We start from the raw sequence: 17,657 nt of genomic DNA, 5'->3' as shown, positions 1-17,657 counted from the left end.
TGCAACCTCTGCCTCCTGGCTTCAAGAGATTCTCCTGCCTCACCCTCCCTAGTAGGTGGATTATAGGCATGTGCCACGAGGCCTGGCTAATTTTTTATTTTATTTTATTTTATTTTATTTAGTAGAGACAAGGTTTTGCCATGTTGGTCAGGCTGGTCTCGAACTCTTGACCTCAAGTGATCCGCCCACCTCGGCCTCCCAAAGTGTTGGGATTACAGGCGTGAGCCAACGCACCCGGCCTGGTATTAAATTTAAATATATATTCAAAAAGAAGAGGTCTTATTTGATTTATCCTTAAGAATGTGGAAGAGTATATTGTATCACTTTTCATTATTTTCCCCTTCCCAGGCTATAAAATATTTTTTATAATCACAAGGTAGTTTATTGTATATTGGTTGTATATGGTTATCAAGTTACACTGTGAATATTAAACACTCAGAGATGCAAATAACATTCAGTATATTCTGTACTGCAAAGGAGTTTCTCTCTGATAGAGATCTATTTAGTACCAGCTATTAAAAGGTAAGGATCTTTTCAAAAACCTTTTTTGAGTTCCGTTTTTTAAGACACTGAGATTATCCAAAGGAGCTAGCACATACCTCCACTAAGCCAGAGTTATAAACCCTAAAAGCAATAAATATGATTATGGAACCATACTTTACATGCAAGCACACTGAACTGAGTAATTAATCCTGTATGACTAAGAACTCTGTCTTCTGGACTTTGGGTCTACTCCTTCTTGCTCCTAAAGGAATCCAGTAACTCTCTAGAGCTGCGCTATCTTGTAGAGCAGCCATCAGTCATCTGTGACTATTTGAAATTAAATAAAATTAAAAATTCAGTTCCAGGCCGGGCGCGGTGGCTCACGCTTGTAATCCCAGCACTTTGGGAGGCCGAGGCGGGCGGATCAGAAGGTCAGGAGATCGAGACCACGGTGAAACCCCGTCTCTACTAAAAATACAAAAAATTAGCCGGGCGTGGTGGTGGGCGCCTGTAGTCCCAGCTACTCGGAGAGGCTGAGGCAGGAGAATGGCGTGAACCCGGGAGGCGGAGCTTGCAGTGAGCTGAGATTGCGCCACTGCACTCCAGCCTGGGTGACAGAGCAAGACTCCATCTCAAAAAAAAAAAATTCAGTTCCTCAGTTACACTAGGTATATTTTGAATGCTCAATAGCCATAGGTAGCTATGGCTACTATATTGGACCTCACAGACATAGAACATGCCCATCATCATAGAAAATTCTGCTGAATACCTCTGCTTTAGGGGACAAGAAATCTAGGAGTTTCTTGGGGTCCAAGCTTAAGATTTTAATGGGGTAAAATGTTGCTCTGGAACAAAGATAACTAGTATATACACAATCCTAGGAAATAGTAAAATAACAATCACAGACATAAAAAGTTTTATTGACTTTGGATTTTCCTTTCTTCCTGTGAATCTGCACAATGATACACTAATATTTATATACTTCTTCCTTGTTCACATTATTTTATACTTCTCAGAGGTATTTTAAGAAGAAAGCCTAATTCAGGAATAAATACGATCCCTGTTGCCGTAAGACCCTGGGGGAGATACTGAATGAATGAAGCAACTCATGCATCATTTAGAACTCATTATGTCCTGATAAGTGTATGGGAAAGAATTGACATAAACAAATAATCTTATCACAATGTAGCAATTAACCAACTTGTAAAATCTTGCAGAGATGTTATGTGAGTCAACTCAGGTAAAAAATTCCAAGAAACATATGGTTTTACTAAACTTTTGAAAGAGAACTGAAGATTTTACATACATACAAACATATACACATGCTAGTACAAGAGTAATTTTTTTCTTTTTCTGGGAGGATACATCAAAAAAACTATTAAATGTTACCTCACTTTCAGCACTGGACAGATCATCTAAATTAAGTTTGTCCAAGCTGTGGCACGTGGGCTGCATGCAGCCAAGGACAGCTTTGAATGCAGCCCAACATCAATTTGTAAACTTTCTTAAAACATTATAAGATTTTTTTTTTTTTCCCGCTCATCAGCTATCGTTAGTGTTCTATGTGTGGCCCAAGACAATTCTTCTTCCAATGTGGTTCAGGGAAGCCAAAAGATTAGACACCCCTGATTTAAACAGAAAACCAACAAAGTAACATTGAACTTACACTGCACTACAGACCAAATGGACCCAACAGACATTTACAGAACATTTCATTCCATAGCTGCAGAATACACATTCTTCTCTTCAGCACATGAAACATTCTCCAGGACAAACCATGTGTGAGGCTACAAAACAAGTCTCAACAAATTTTTAAATATTTGTGTTGGGGTCATTTCAGGTATCTTCTGAGACTACAATGGAATAAAACTAGAAATCAATAACAAGAGGAACTTTGCAAACTGTACAAATACATGAAAATTAACCAACATGCTCCTGAATGACCAATGAATCTATGAAGAAATTAAGAAGTAAACCATTTTTTGAAAAAAAAAAAAAAAAAAAAAAAAAAAACAAACAGAAGCACAAAATACCAAAACTACAAGATACAGCAAAAGAAGTACTAAGAGGAAAGAATAAAGCAAAATAAATGCCCACATCCGAAAAGTAGAAAGATTTCAAATAAACAACATAATAATGCACCTCAAAGAACCAGAAAAGCAAGAACAAATCAAATCCGAAATTAGAAGAAATAAAGATCAGAGCTAAATGAAGTAGAATATATATATATATGCACACATATGTGTGTATATATGTACATGAATATCTGGCCAGGCGTGGTGGCTCACGCCTGTAATCCCAGCACTTTGGGAGGCCAAGGCGGGCAGATCACCTGAGGTCGGGAGTTTGAGACCAGCATGGTCAACATGATGAAACCCCATCTCTACTAAAAACACAAAATTAGCCGGGTGTGGTGGCGCACGCCTGTAATTCCAGCTACTTGGGAGGCTGAGGCAGGAGAATCGCCTCCCAGGTGAGGCGGAGGTTGCAGTGAGCCAAGATCACGCCGTTGCACTCCAGCCCGGGTAATAAAAGCAAAGCTCAGTCTCAAAAAAAACCCCCAAAAACGTGAATATATATATCATATATATGTATATATACATATATGACACATGGCATGTGTCATATATATGTTGTGTGTATATATACACACACACACACACACACAAATAATAAAATGAAAAGTTGGTTTTTTGAAAAGAAATAAGATTGACCGACTATTAGCTATGATTAACGAAGAAACAAAGAGAGAAGACTCAAATAAATAAAATCAGACGCAAAAAAAGAGGCATTACAACTGATACCATAGAAATATAAAAGATCACTAGAGGTTGTCATGAACAACTATATGCCAACAAACTGGAAAACCTAGACGAAGTAGATACACTTTTAGACACGTATAACCTATAAAGATTGAACCAAAAGAAATAGAAAACCTTAACAGACTAATAACAAATAACAAGATTGAATAAATATTAAAAAGTTTTCCAACAAAGAAAAACCCAGGACACCAAATGCCTTTACTGCTGAATTCTACCAAACTTTAAAAGAACTATACCAATTCTTCTGAAACCATTCCAAAATACTGGAGAGAAAATTCTTCCTAATTCATTCTACGAAACCAGCATTACCCTGACATCAAAACCAGACAAGGATGCAATAAAAGAAGAAAACTACAAGCCAGTATTACTGATGAACTCAGATACAAAAATCCTCAAGAAACTACTAGCAAACCAAATCCAATGGCGCATTAAAAAGATTATTCAACATGATGAAGGAGGATTTAACTCAGGGATGCAAGGATGGTCCAACACATGCAAATCAATAAATGTGACACATCACATCAACAGAACGAAGAACTAAGATCCTATGATCATCTCAATAGGCTCAGAAAAAGCATTTGATAAAATTCAACATCTCTTCAAGATAAAACGTCACCACAAATTATGCATACAAGAAACATACCTCAACACAGCAAGGACCATATATGACATACCAACAGCTAACATCATACCGAATGGGGAAATGGTCAAAGCTTTTCCTCTCAGAACTAGAACAAGACAAGGATGCCCACTTTCTGCACTCAACATAGTACTGGAAGTCCCAGCCAGAGTAATTAAACAAAAGAAAGAAACAAAAGGCATTCACATTAGAAAAGAGGAAGTCAAAACCGTCCCTCTTTGCAGAGGATATGAACTTATATACGGGAAAACTTAAAGACTGCATCAAAAAACTCATAGAACTATTAAATTCAGTAAAGATGCAAGATACAAAATCAACATACAAAAATCAGTAGCATTTCCATACACCAATAACAAACTAGCTGGAAAAAAATCAAGAAGGCAACCCCATTAACAACAGCAAAATAAAATAAAATAAATAAAATAAATAAGGTAAGATAAGATAAAATAAAATAAAATACTTGGGAATAAATTTAACCAAGGAGTTGAAAGATCTCTACAATGAAAACTACGAAGCACTAATAAAAGAAACTGAGGAGGACATACACACAAAATGAAGTCATCCCATGTCCATGAATATTGTCAAAATGGCAACACTACCCAAAGCAATCTACAGATTCAATGCAATCCCTATCAAAATACCAATGACATTCTTCACAGAAATAGAAAAAAAATCCTAAAATGTGTATGGAATCACAAAAACCTGAGAATAACCAAAGCAATCTAGAGCAAAAAGAACAAAGCTGGAGGCATCACACTACCTGACTTCAAAATACACTAAAAAGCTATAGTAACCAAAACAGCATGGTATTGGTGTATAAAAGAACATACAGACCCAAAGAAATGGGAACCCAGAAATAAATCTATGTATTTACAGCCAACTGATTTTTGACAAAGATGCCAGGAACACAGAGTGGGGAAAGGATAAATAAATGGTGCTGGGAAAACTGAATATCCACATGCAGAAAAATGAAACTAGACCCCTATCTCTCACTATATTCAAAAATCAACTCAAATGGATTAAAGACTTATAAATGTAAGACCTAGTAGTATAAAACTACTAGAAAAAACACAGGGGAAATGCTTCAGTACATTGGTCTAGGCAAAGATTTTATGGCTAAGATCTCAAAAGCACAGGCAAGAAAAACTAGAGACAGCAGGGCACGGTGGCTCACAACCGTAATCCAAGCACTCTGGGAGGCTGAGGCAGGTGGATTATCTGAGGTCAGGCTGACTAACCCCATCTCTACTAAAAATACAAAATTATCCAGGTATGGCGGTGTATGCCTGTAATCCTAGCTACTTGGGAGGTTGAGGCAGGAGAATCACTTGAACCTGGGAGGCGGAGGTTGCAGTGAGCTGAGATCATTGCACTCCAGCCTGGGCAACAAGTGTGAAACTGTCTCAAAAACAAAAACAAAACCAAAACCTAAAGTAGACAAAAGAGACTATAACAAACTAAAAAGCTTCTCCATATCAATCAATACAGTGAAGAGTGAACCTGTGGAATGGGAATAAGTATTTGCAAATTATACATTTGGCAAGGGATATTATCTAGAATATACAAACAACTCAACAGCGAAAAAGCGACTCATCCAATCAAAAAATGAGCAAATGATCTGAACAGATATTTCTCAAAAAAGACATATAAATGCCAACAAATATATGAAAAAATGCTCAACATCATTAATCATCAGGGAACTCCAAATCAAAACTTTGATGAGATATTATCTTACCCCAGTTACAAAGATTATTATAAAAAGACAAAATTAACAGATGCTGGTAAGGATGCAGAGAAAAGGGAGCTCTTTCTAATACACTGATGGCAAGAATGTAAATTAATGCAGCCACTATGGAAAACAGTATGGAGATTTCTCAAGAAACTAAGAATTACCATATGATCCAGCAATCCTACTACTGGGTATTGATCCAAAGGAAGGGTAATCAGGATATCAAAAAGATAACTGTACCCCCATGTTTATTACAGCACTATTTACAATAACCAATATATAGAATCAACTTAAACATCTATTAACAAAGGAATGAATAAAGAATCTGGTAAATATACATAATAGAATACTATTCAGCCATAAAGAAAAATGAAATCCTGTTATTCCCAGCAACATGGATGAGCCTGGAAGACATCATGTTAAGTGAAATAAATCAAGCACAGAAAGATAAATACTGAAAGTTCTTACTCATATGCAGGAGCTAAAAAAAAAAAAAAATGCTCATAGAAGTAAAGGGAAGAATTGTGGTTACAAGAGGCTGGGATGGGTAAGGAGGAGGGGAGGATAGGGACAGGTTGTTTAACAGAAGCAAAGTTACAGCTATGTAGGAGGAGTAAGTTCTAGTGCTCTACAGCAATGTAGGCTGAATACAGCTAACAATAATGCATTGCATATTTTCAAAAAGCGAGAAGATCTAGAATATTAACACAAAGAAATAAATGTTTGAGGTGATAGACATAATTACCCTGATTTGATCATTATACACTGTATATATGTTTTAAAATATAACACTGTATCTCATATATAATTATTATGTGTCAACCAGAAGGAAAAAATACTCCTAAGATTTTGGTGGGCATATATATGGGTGGGTACAATATGAGTTTTATTACTATTTCAAACATACAAAAAGTTTTAAAAATCTGATGAACACCCTTGACAAACCTCTCAGCTTAAAAAGCATAATTGGAGCTCCATGAACAGCTCTCTCCAATTCATCATGCAATCTCCCCCAAAAGTGCCCACTAACCTGAATTGAGTCTTTATTATTCCCATGTTTGCCTTTAGATTTGATTACATATATATGCAATCCTAAACAGTAATGACTTATTTTGCATACTTTAAACAATTTCTAAATGGTGTACTGTGTGTTCCACATGTTGCTTTTTCTACTCAATAAAATTTAGGGTGTGATTTGTCAGACAAAAATACTGTTAAACTTTATTACATTTGAGGAGAGGGGTTAGGGTAAGAGGTAGGAAGGAAAGGCAGATAAAAAGGGGAAGATTTTACTTTTTGTTTTATGCCACTCTTTGAATTTTTCTAACTATGTAATTTTTTTCCCCTTCACTTTTCAATGTCAACATAAGTTAACTGGGCAGTGAAATTATGGTCAATGTGCCATTTTAATTTTCTTTTCACTTTTCTATGCCAAAAAAAAATCTAACAAGTTATTTTTTAGTTAGGTGAATCAAAAGCATGAAAACTAGCAATATAAAAACAAAAACAAATGAGTGTTTAAACAACTCATGATATTTCAAAAAGTTATATTGAAATTTGACGCAACTCTTTTTGATAATGGCATTTCTGGTTTTCATGGGTATAATGCAGGTTAACACCAACTTCCTTTATCTGTCTTATGTGATGAGGACTAAACTGTTGATTTTTACCTTGCCCAAATTCGTATCTAAGGAGTCTGGGCAGTCATGCCCTACAAATCATAAATTCTCATCAGATGGGTTTTATTTAACCCTACATATCTTGATTTACTTTCCAACCTGACTCTGGCATAACATTACAAGACAAGGAAGAAAATCAAAATATTTTACCCCAAAACATGTTTCTTGGTCATATTTTGAATTGGCCCTGCAAAGCTGTTCTTTGTGGGGGAAAATTTGCATCTGTAAAGAACCTCTATTAACATAGCTAGATCTTTTTCTTCCAGACTGTCCCAATCCTAAAGAGATTAACTAAGATCTGAAAGGGAAACTTTGTCATCTATTGTCTCTAAGGACAGCCACTGTAAGACTTCAAAAGAACTTTGGTCTCCACAATCTTTATCTTAACCTGAACACTGCCTTTCTATCAATCCCAGATCTTTAGACAAACTTAGCCAGAAAATGTTCAAATTCAACTATAGCCTGGAAGCCCTTCCACTCTGAGTTGTCCCGCCTTTCTGGACCAAACCAATGTATTTCTTAAATGTATTTGATTGATGTCTCATGCCTCTCTAAAATGTATAATACCAAGCTGGCCGGGTGTGGTGGCACACGCCTGTAATCCCAGCACTCTGGGAGGCCAAGGCGGGTGGATTACAAGAACAAGAGATTGAGATCATTCTGGCCAACATGTTGAAATCTGGTCTCTGCTAAAAATACAAAAATTAGCTGGGCGTGGCGGTGTGCACCTGTAGTCCTGTACTTGGGAGGCTGAGGCAGGAGAATCACTTGAACCAGGGAGGTGGAGGTTGCAGTGAACCGAGATTGCGCCACTGCACTCCAGCCTGGCAACAGAGCGAGACTCCATCTCAAAAAAACAAAAAAAACAAACAAGCAGTGCTCTGACTACGTTGGGCACATGTTCTCAGGACCTCCTGAGGGCTGTGTCACAGGCCACAGTCACTCATATTTGGCTCAGAATAAATCTCTTCAAATATTTTACAGAGTCCAACTCCTTTTGTGGACGGAGGCAATGTGAACACAAGTATATTAACATATACCAAGTTGCAACACAAATTCCAAATTAACTTATGATACTAAAATCAAAGCTACTAGCTAATGAAGTTTAAATACTGAGTAATGAACAGATCGAAGGGAAATTTTGGCTCTCCGTATAAAAAGAGAGAAGTCTGTATTTCTACCCTAAGAATGTGAAAAATAAAAGCTAACTTATTTTCTTATCTACTAGGAGGATTGCTTTTTCTAAGAAACAAACTGAGCTTAAACTATTATAATAATGACCTTCCTTTCTACCAGAAAGATTGGTGTCTGAAACTCTAATACATTTTAAAAAATTAGTAACATAAAAAATACATGGGAAGTTCGTAATACTATACATGTAGACATGAAACTTAATGATCATCCACTGGCATAAGGCCCAAAAGAATCAGAGATATAATGAAAGAGAATTTCCCTGGGTGATAAAATTTATGAAATTCTCTGACTCCAACATGATGATAAAGAAAAATATAAAAGAAATAAGGACTTAGATGAATTTATAACTGGAAATATTATGTATTATTAGAGGAAATCACGAATGGGAAGGGGGCTGTGGAAGAACAGATTATATACCTAATCTTTTTGATCAATGAAACAATAACCATCTACTATTTTGAACATTATATGCTAGGTACCCTGAATGTATGATCATCATATCACAAAATAAGATTTAAAGAGGGTGACTTAGAGAATTTACTTATCTTACTGAAGATCACAGAGATTAACAGCTTGTCATAGAAAACAACCAAGACCTATTTAAATGCATTCTGCTTTGAGCCTAATAAGGATAGCTACCTTGTAGCTAAAAATGCATCCAGGCATCTCCACTGTAGGACATTACCTTCCCTTGCAGAGCAACAAGCAGCAGCTCAGTCATATTGATTCCTCCTAGCAGCAATTCTGAACCATCACAACTAGTGAAAAGAATAGCTTCCATTCTGGAAGTCTCCTTAAAGATTTAACTAGTTCTTGGGTTATTCATACATTCCAAATCACTTAAGAACAGAGGCCAAGAAAAAGTATTACAGGGGAACACACTACCTGATATACTCTGTGGTGTTCAGTAAATGACTATTAGTGGCTGAACTATCCTTGAACCTGCTCTCACTCCTTGATCCCCATCCTAGAACTAGTTTAGTACTGGAGGTCTTCCACTGGAATCAACCCACCTCCCTGTTGCTCTACTATATCTCTAATGATGTGTGTGATTTAGATCAAACCCTTCTGGGAGTGGCAGTCAAATTCTCAGATAAGCCCCAAGTGAAACAATTTAAAGGATATGTAATAAAGAATCCAAGGACACATTTAAATAATGTACTGGTTTGTGTTTTTTAAGTATCCTAACTGAGCAACAGGAAGAGAGTTAAAAAGAGGAGGGGAGCTGGGCGCGGTTGCTCACTGTAATCCCAGCACTTTGGGAGGCCAAGGTTGGTGGATAACCTGAGGTCAGGAGTTCCAGACCAGCCTGACCAACAAGGTGAAACCCTGTCTCTACTACAAATACAAAAATTAGCCGGGCGTGGTGGTGTGGGCCTGTAATCCCAGTTACTTGGGAGGCTGAGGCAGGAGAATCGCTTAAACCCCGCGGAGGTGGAAATTGCAGTGAGCCAAGACAGTGCCACTGCACTCCAGCCTGGGTGACAGAGGCAGACCCTGTCTCAAAAAAAAAAAAAAAAAAAAAGAAAAAAAGAAAAAAAGAAAAAAAAAAAGAGGAGAAACCTGATTTTACATCTATAAAACCTGTATGGACTGTATTTATAATAGTAAAAGAGGAATTAAGGGTGACGGGAAATGAAAACCTGGAAAATGACAGAAATCACATGTTCTAGGGGTAACTGTGACCCTCAATAGCCATTCACTTTAATGGCTTTCATTTAACCTATGGAAACAGACAAATTGATGAAAACAGAAAATAGAGGGTTGAATGGTGGTAATTTTATCTCAAAGGACAAATAATCTGAGATTACTTAAAAAAAATTACTTCAAGCTTAAAACAAGGTAAGGAATGTTGTGGACATTCATCTCATTTAGCTCAGAATCACTCTGACATGTTTAGTTAGAATTACCTTCTACTGTCTTGAATTACCAGAAACTGACCAGTCTAATACAGACAGAACAAATGCTTGTAATTCTTTCATCTACCTAACTAGCTTAGTTCATGTTTTGGTAAGGACATTTTAAAACCAAAGAAATAAATATCAATTTATCTATTCTGATAAAGAGTTCTAGTTTTGGTTTCAAGTAATGAGTACAGAGGGTAATAGAGGGTAACAGTAGAAGAGAGGCTTGGATCTGAGAAGGCCCGTGTGAGTCTTTGTAAGCAATAGCATGCATCCTTTCTTAATGGTAGCCAGGGCAGGATACGGAATAGGAAATACATTATATTGACTTTTTCTTACACTTCCTTTGCCACAATTGTTAGAATAATAAGCCATATACCTGAAATCTATCAGGCATACATGTTTAAAGGAAGAGAGAAGGGAAATTTAACACTTCTCGCTAGAATGGAAAAAAAACCTTTTGATAAGGCTAGTTTATAGTCATGGCATACTAAATACCAGAGCGCTTTCTCACTTTTTTTTTTTTTGCTAAGACTTTATTCTACCATTTAAAAAAATGAAAAACTTTTTTGTAAAAAATTGAGATTTAGTGACTTAAAGGGAACATTTTACATGTTAATCCCTGCTAACATTAATTTAACTACTAGGATCACAGTCTACCATTTGCTTCTGGTTTCCAATAAGCAAGTGTGTAGGTTGTACTTATAAGCTTTATCACAGCGTGTGTGATATTTTAAAATAGTTGACAGATAGCTGTCAGATTACTTTATCTTTAGTTAAAATGACCCCATGATCCCAATTACAATGTTTTTGGTATATAGCAAATGTTGAGATCTGTTAAGAAACTCTTACCTGCTCTGTAGCTGTAGGGCAGTAGAAGACTAATAAAATAGTTGTACAGATGTTTATTGACAGTCCAATGATGGTGATGAGATTTGGGGCAATCCAGGAGGGAACTCTTCTAACGAGCCATTCCCAATACCCTTGCATTAAGGGCTCAAGCAGGGACCGTCCAGCACTTTGATATCTGTGTTCTTCTAGCCGTTTTAGTTGGTGTCTTGACAATGGTGGTGTTGGTAACTGAAACAATTTATTTAATACACATCCTGTAGTACTCATATACCCGAAGCCCACTGGGGACTCTGGGTGAGAATCTCCACATCTTTTCCTTGTTGATCGATGCCCACTCATGGATCTTGTTTTTTTTTTAATATTTAAAGACAGTAATTTACCTTCTTTTGTAGGTTTTTGTGGCTGGTGCTTACCTAAAAAAAATAAAATAAAATAAAAATAAAAAAATACACTTGTTGGCCACTATTTACATCTTATGCCAATATTAACAAATTAGGAAACAAAAAATCAAATTGTCAATAAAGTAGTAAGTATCAAACAGGACCAGAAAAGGAGGGACCTGATTTTGGTTCTAGTTCTTATTGAAAGTGTATAACCTCAACTTTAAGCAAAAAATAGTAAGAGACTTTAATAGTAGTATGCTTCCTATTATCTGATAGTCTGTCTGACTTTGAAGCTCATATTCTTTTTCGATCTCACACTGCTTTCAGTACTATACTGCAACAAATGTTAGAAATCATCTCATCATTACACATATATGGAAACTGAGGTCCCAAGGCTAGCAAATTAGCATTAGTATCAGAGGAATGACTTCAATGAGTCTTAAACTAGATTTTTATTTAATAGTAATAGCTAACATTTATTGGGCATGCCCTTCATACTACAAAACCTAAGCACATTTTATATACTAACTCCTTTAATCTTTGTAACCACCCTAGAAGGCAAGGACTATTAATTATCCCCATTTTTACAGAAAAATAAACTAAGGCTCAGTGAGGCTAATTAACTTGTCCAAATCACACAGCTGGTAAGTAGCATTCAAACAAACACAGGGTTTCCGTTTAAACTAAACCAAGTAGGATTCAAACAAACACAGGGTTTCTGTTTAAATTAAACCAAAAGACAAAACTTCTTATTGGTAAAAACGAATATAGACGGTATTGTCGGTGGAGATAAACAACAATGAAAAAAATTAACTTTAAGACAGTATATATGTATTAGCAGAGTGTCCTGATGAACTGAGGAAGAAGGAAAAAAAGTAAAAGTGGGTTAAGTGATGACTGCTGATAAAGGACCTTGAGTTTAATCCCTGAAGTATGTGTATTTCATTTAGAAAAGATTAGAGATAACAATTATAAGTAATCAAGTAGCATGAGGAAATACAAGAGTATTTTTAAGATGAATCAGAATGGAGAAAATAGAACAATTAAAAATTAGTAAGTACAGTGATCTCAATGGTTTGAAGTGGTGTGGGCCTATAGTAGGATGGTAAAAATGAAAATATGAAAGACAGTCAAATCTATAAGCAATTTCTATTTAGATGGAAGATTCAGCAGAAAGTACTTAAGAATTAGATATGAGAGGTGAGGAAACAGAATAAAAAGAGTCAACAGCTAGAGATTACTGGTACTGTTGTCAAAAGGGCAAGTTGGAAAAGAAAATCAGTTTGTTATTTTTTGGCTTTTGGGGTGTAGGGGGTGAAAGGGAACTAGGGATGAGGGTAGGAAGGGAATATATACATGTGAGATGTAATATATACATAGAGATGTTTTAGACAAAATCAAAAAGCTGGAGTTTTGGTAAGAGTGAAAAGTTCAGGTCATCAACTTAAAAGCTAAAGTCTGGTTAAACACTAGAAAGTAGAAAAGTTCTCAAAGGGATTAAGCATTGAAAGAAAAAAATGAATAAAGAACCTTGTGAGAAACTTACCATAGTGAGGAGGAGGCGGAACAGAGACCATAAGATTAAAAAAAAAAAAAAAAGAAAGAAAGAATCTTAATAGAACAAAAAGATTAGTGGCATAGGTATGCTTTGATCTGCTGGTTGGAAACTATCCACAAAGCAGTATCAAAGTCCCAGAAATGGTATGGGTCCAGGACATCTCGACAATGGATCTACTATCAAAACATGCTCAGTTGTCCCTTTTAACTTTTTTTGCTGTGAGAGGATCTGGTTTATTCTGCCTTTGCAGGGTGGTCCTGAGAGTGGCAGGTTCCCCCGTCTGGGGTGGAAGGGAGGCAGCACTGGAATGCAGTGAAGCCAGGCCAAGGCCCAGAGGCAGCTGTGGTAGACTGCAGCATGGTGCTCCTGCTGCCCAGGATGGAAGGCACTGAACTGAGACCGGGCCATGGCTAGAGGACTATGAACTCAGGCCACATGTGCATTCTGGGAAGTGGGGCACAGGGTCACATGCCACAAAACATGAAATGTAGGCACTCAGCTCAGGAGTAACCACATGGACAAGTAGGTACCAGCCAGGGGGACACTCACCCCACAGCCTGGTATGGACATATGAACACAATGGAACAGGGCTTTTTTCCTATATCCCTATAAATATCAAATTCCAAAATTTCAATGTTACTAATGACCTAAGGTGGCATCCAAAACCTCTGTCAATCACGTACCTCAATATTTGGTTTAGAAAATAATCATTATAGTCAAGTTAATACCCTTAAATAAATTTTCAAAAATTTCAAGAGACTCATCAGTGTCACAATTTAACCAACTGAGATGCCCCCAAATAAAAATATTTAATATTTTGGGGGCGCGGTGGCTCACGCCACTTTGGGAGGCTGAGGCGGGTGGATCACCTGAGGTCAGGAGTTCGAGACCAGCCTGGCCAACACGGTGAAACCTCGTCTCTACTAAAAATACAAAAATTAGACTGGCGTGGTGGCAGGCATCTGTAATCCCAGCTACTCAGGAGGCTGAGGCAGGAGAATTGCTTGACCCCAGGAGGCGAAGGTTGCAGTGAGCCGAGATCGCACCACTGCATTCCAGCCTGAGTGACAAAGCGAGACTCTGTCTTAAAAAAAAAAAAAAAAAAAAAATTATTTCAAATCAAGGAGAAAAATCAAAGCTAATTTCTTACATTTTGAGGAATTCTTTCACACAACTGTATCACAAAGGTACTGATTAAAACTGTTTTAAAGTAATGTTTATATAATATTAAATAACTGGTGACAAGATCACTTTAGATCAAATGAGAGACCAATAACCACCAATACACTTAGCTTCACAGTAGCCAAATTTTCTATAGTCAAGCAATGATATATTTTCGTATTTGGTAAATGATAGCTCTTACGGAATTCCACTTGAAATGAGAATTAAAAATTTAGTCAATTCCATTTGTATTTTACTGTTGCAGTATTCTATTCTCTTACTGTAAAAAAAAAAAAAAGAAAAAAAAGATGAGTGCTAGCCTGCTTTTGGCACTAAATAGCTATAAGCAACTGATCCTAATGGTTTTAAGTTTGAGCATTTGGCAGGACTAGTTGATAAACTGATACTTCCCCTCTCAGCTTTTCCCCTCTGCGACCTAGATTGTTTTTAAACCTTCTATTTCTCTTTTATAAAAATCTACATTTTGACAAACCTTTCCAGATCTAACCACTGTATAAATTTATACATGAAAAGAGGCAATGAGTTTTTGAAGGCTTTCTTTGCCAACATTGCAGCAACAATGTCTCTGTGAAGCTATTAGCAACAACACTGCAAATATAAATTCAGATACATGTAGTCTCTGACCTACAGATGGCTACTTTACTTTCAACACATACATATAGATAAAGAGTTTGCAGTCACTACCACAGGTTCATCTCTACTCTTCCTTCCATCATATCTGAGATCCAGGGGCTATGACCATGAAAACCATTACAGAAAAAACAGGAACTTCTGAATTTTAGCAAATGAAAAGCAAGCATATCTCACTGGAGCCGCACAGGGTAGGTGGCTACAATAGGAAGATCAGGACAATGTGGCGAGAATGGAAAAACGGATGTGGGATGGGAATACAGAAAGGAGGTAGAATATTAAAAAATTATTGTATGTTGGGAACGGTGGCTCATTGCCTGTAATCCCAGCACTTTGGAAGGCTGAGGCAGGTGGATCACCTGAGCTCAGGAGTTTAAGACCAGCCTAGGAAACATGGCAAAACCACATCTATACAAAAAAATTAGCTTAGCATGCTGGCCTGTCGTGCAGTCCCAGCTACTTGGGAGGCTGAGTTGGGAGGATTGCTTGAGCCCTGGAGGTTGAGGCTGCAGTGAGCCATGATCACGCCACTGTACTCCAGCCTGGGCAACAGAGCAAAACCATGTCTCAAAAACAAACAAAAAAACCCAAAAGTTACCTGAAATTTTTATATGGAGTCAGGCCTATGACCAAAAGGATGAGCAGAAAATGTCATTTTCTTACCACAGTACAAGTAACAAAAAGAAAAAGTAAGAAATTAAAATTATTGCTGGCTAGCTTAGAAACCTAGCCACCAGTCTTAACAGTTATAAGAAAATAGATTACAAGTTCCCAGTGCATTCAGCCAACATATAAACGCAGTGAATGAGGCTGACATGATCCCAGCTCCTATGTCCAGTGGGAAAAGAAATAAAAACTAGTAAACAAGCAAATAAAAAAATTACACACTGTGATAGGCACAATGAGGAAAACAAAGTGCTAAGCTAGAAAACAGCTGGGGGTACACATTTCAAACAGGGTGAAGTCTTCAAGTAGCTTCTATACCAAGCTCAGAGGAAAAGAAGGAGCCAGACGTTTTAGGGGAGGAGGAAGAATAATCCAAGAAAATGGAACACGCCCTGAGATAGTAAAGAGTTTGTCTTGCTCAGGTACAAGAGAGATCACCATGGATGGATAGGAGTAAACCAGATGGAAGAATGGGATAAAATGAAGTTTGGAGAATTAACGCAGAGTTGTCATTTTACTTGGATGTAATGGAAAGCAACTGATGTGCTTATAAAGAAACCTGTAATTTTAGAACACAGCCAAAATTATTTGTTAACTGAGGATACGTTTTCATGTATCATAATAGTAAAAGTGAATATTTTAAACTGTATAAAATTCCCATCAGCTGTAACACTGTAAGTCAGTTCATAATAATACTGTCAAAGTCCTATAATACTGTCACAGTCCTACAGCTATTGTAGTCTTTTCACTTGTAATCAGTAACTCTCTTCCTCTGTTAAAATCTGGCTCTAGTGCGCTGCTCCCTTTAAAGCACTCATCACACTTTGAACTTTTTGTTTGATTTTTTTTTGTCTTTCCCCCACACTGTTCTGTAAACTCCACAAGTGCATGGGCCAAGCCTGTCTTGTTAACATTCTTTTCCCACAAGCTCATACCATACTTAGCACTAAGTAGATAATCAATACTTATTTTAATTTAATTTAATTTTGTGAGACAGGATCTCGCTCTGTAGCACAGGCTGGAGGCAATACCAGATCTTGGCTCACTGCAACCTCCTCTTCCTGGGTTCAAGCGATTCTTGTGTCTCAGCCACAGAATAGCTAGGATTACAGGCATGTGCCACCACACCCTGCTAGTAAGTAATCAGTACTTACTGAACAATTAACAAATATTATTCGTCTAGTATTTAAAAAACACTTAGTGGTTCCAGACTCTGATGAAACAGAAAGGCTGAAATATAACATTCCATACCTTTAAGAAACTCAAAAAGGGGAGGGTGGGGTCTCATAAACATCTAAGTTATGAATGCTATCAACAAACTGTTTTGTAAGTCCAGAGGAGAACTAGGAAAACACATATGGTCTGACAAAGAATTTTCTTTATGCAAGCATAAATATTTATGTGTCAACAAAGGTAGAAAAAGTATAATCAGAGATATTTAATTAATACTTTTACTAAAGAAGTCTATCACGCAAAACGGCTGCATCCATATCAGCTGAGGATAATGGCATATGGGCTACATTATTCCTGTGTGGACTTTAGCATGGGGAATGTCTGACAAGTATCACATTAAAAAAAAATCTCTAACTCCTGAGCAGTGCATAAGGTAAGCTTACACAATATACAACATGTTGTGTGAAATTCCAGAATTTCCATCCCCGCCATGTCTAAGGGTGCCAAGTTTTGATCTGCACTGATTCAGCAGTATGTTTACAGTCTTTTCACAGGTAATTGGCTACCTAAAGAAAAATACTCATGGCTACACTAGCAGAAAGGAAGGGCAAATTATAAAGAACAAGGAAAGAAAGGAAGGAAAAAAAAAGAAAAAGAAAACTAATAGGATCAGAGGATTAAGTTTAGCATTATTTAATAAGTGATACATAGAGCAAGTTTACAAAAACAAAAGCCTTTTCAGCAGACTTGGAAGCAAAAACA

At 36.9% G+C, this 17,657-nt stretch overlaps 1 protein-coding gene across 6 annotated transcripts in view; it reads right to left on the bottom strand.

Moving 5' to 3' along the window:
* Positions 1 to 17,657, bottom strand: part of CEPT1 (choline/ethanolamine phosphotransferase 1) — a 46,206-nt gene that overhangs the window by 26,380 nt on the left and 2,169 nt on the right. For all 6 annotated transcript variants that reach the window (XM_063624602.1, XM_063624605.1, XM_063624604.1 and 3 more), the window contains exon 2: positions 11,304 to 11,716. In XM_063624602.1, the coding sequence (XP_063480672.1) occupies positions 11,304 to 11,642 (339 nt within the window). In that variant the 5' untranslated portion in view covers positions 11,643 to 11,716. The remainder of the gene's footprint in view (positions 1 to 11,303; positions 11,717 to 17,657) is intronic.

Source organism: Symphalangus syndactylus, chromosome 12, assembly GCF_028878055.3.
Source record: "Symphalangus syndactylus isolate Jambi chromosome 12, NHGRI_mSymSyn1-v2.1_pri, whole genome shotgun sequence".
Taxonomy (NCBI): domain Eukaryota; kingdom Metazoa; phylum Chordata; class Mammalia; order Primates; family Hylobatidae; genus Symphalangus; species Symphalangus syndactylus.
This window is presented reverse-complemented; position numbering and strand designations above follow the sequence as displayed.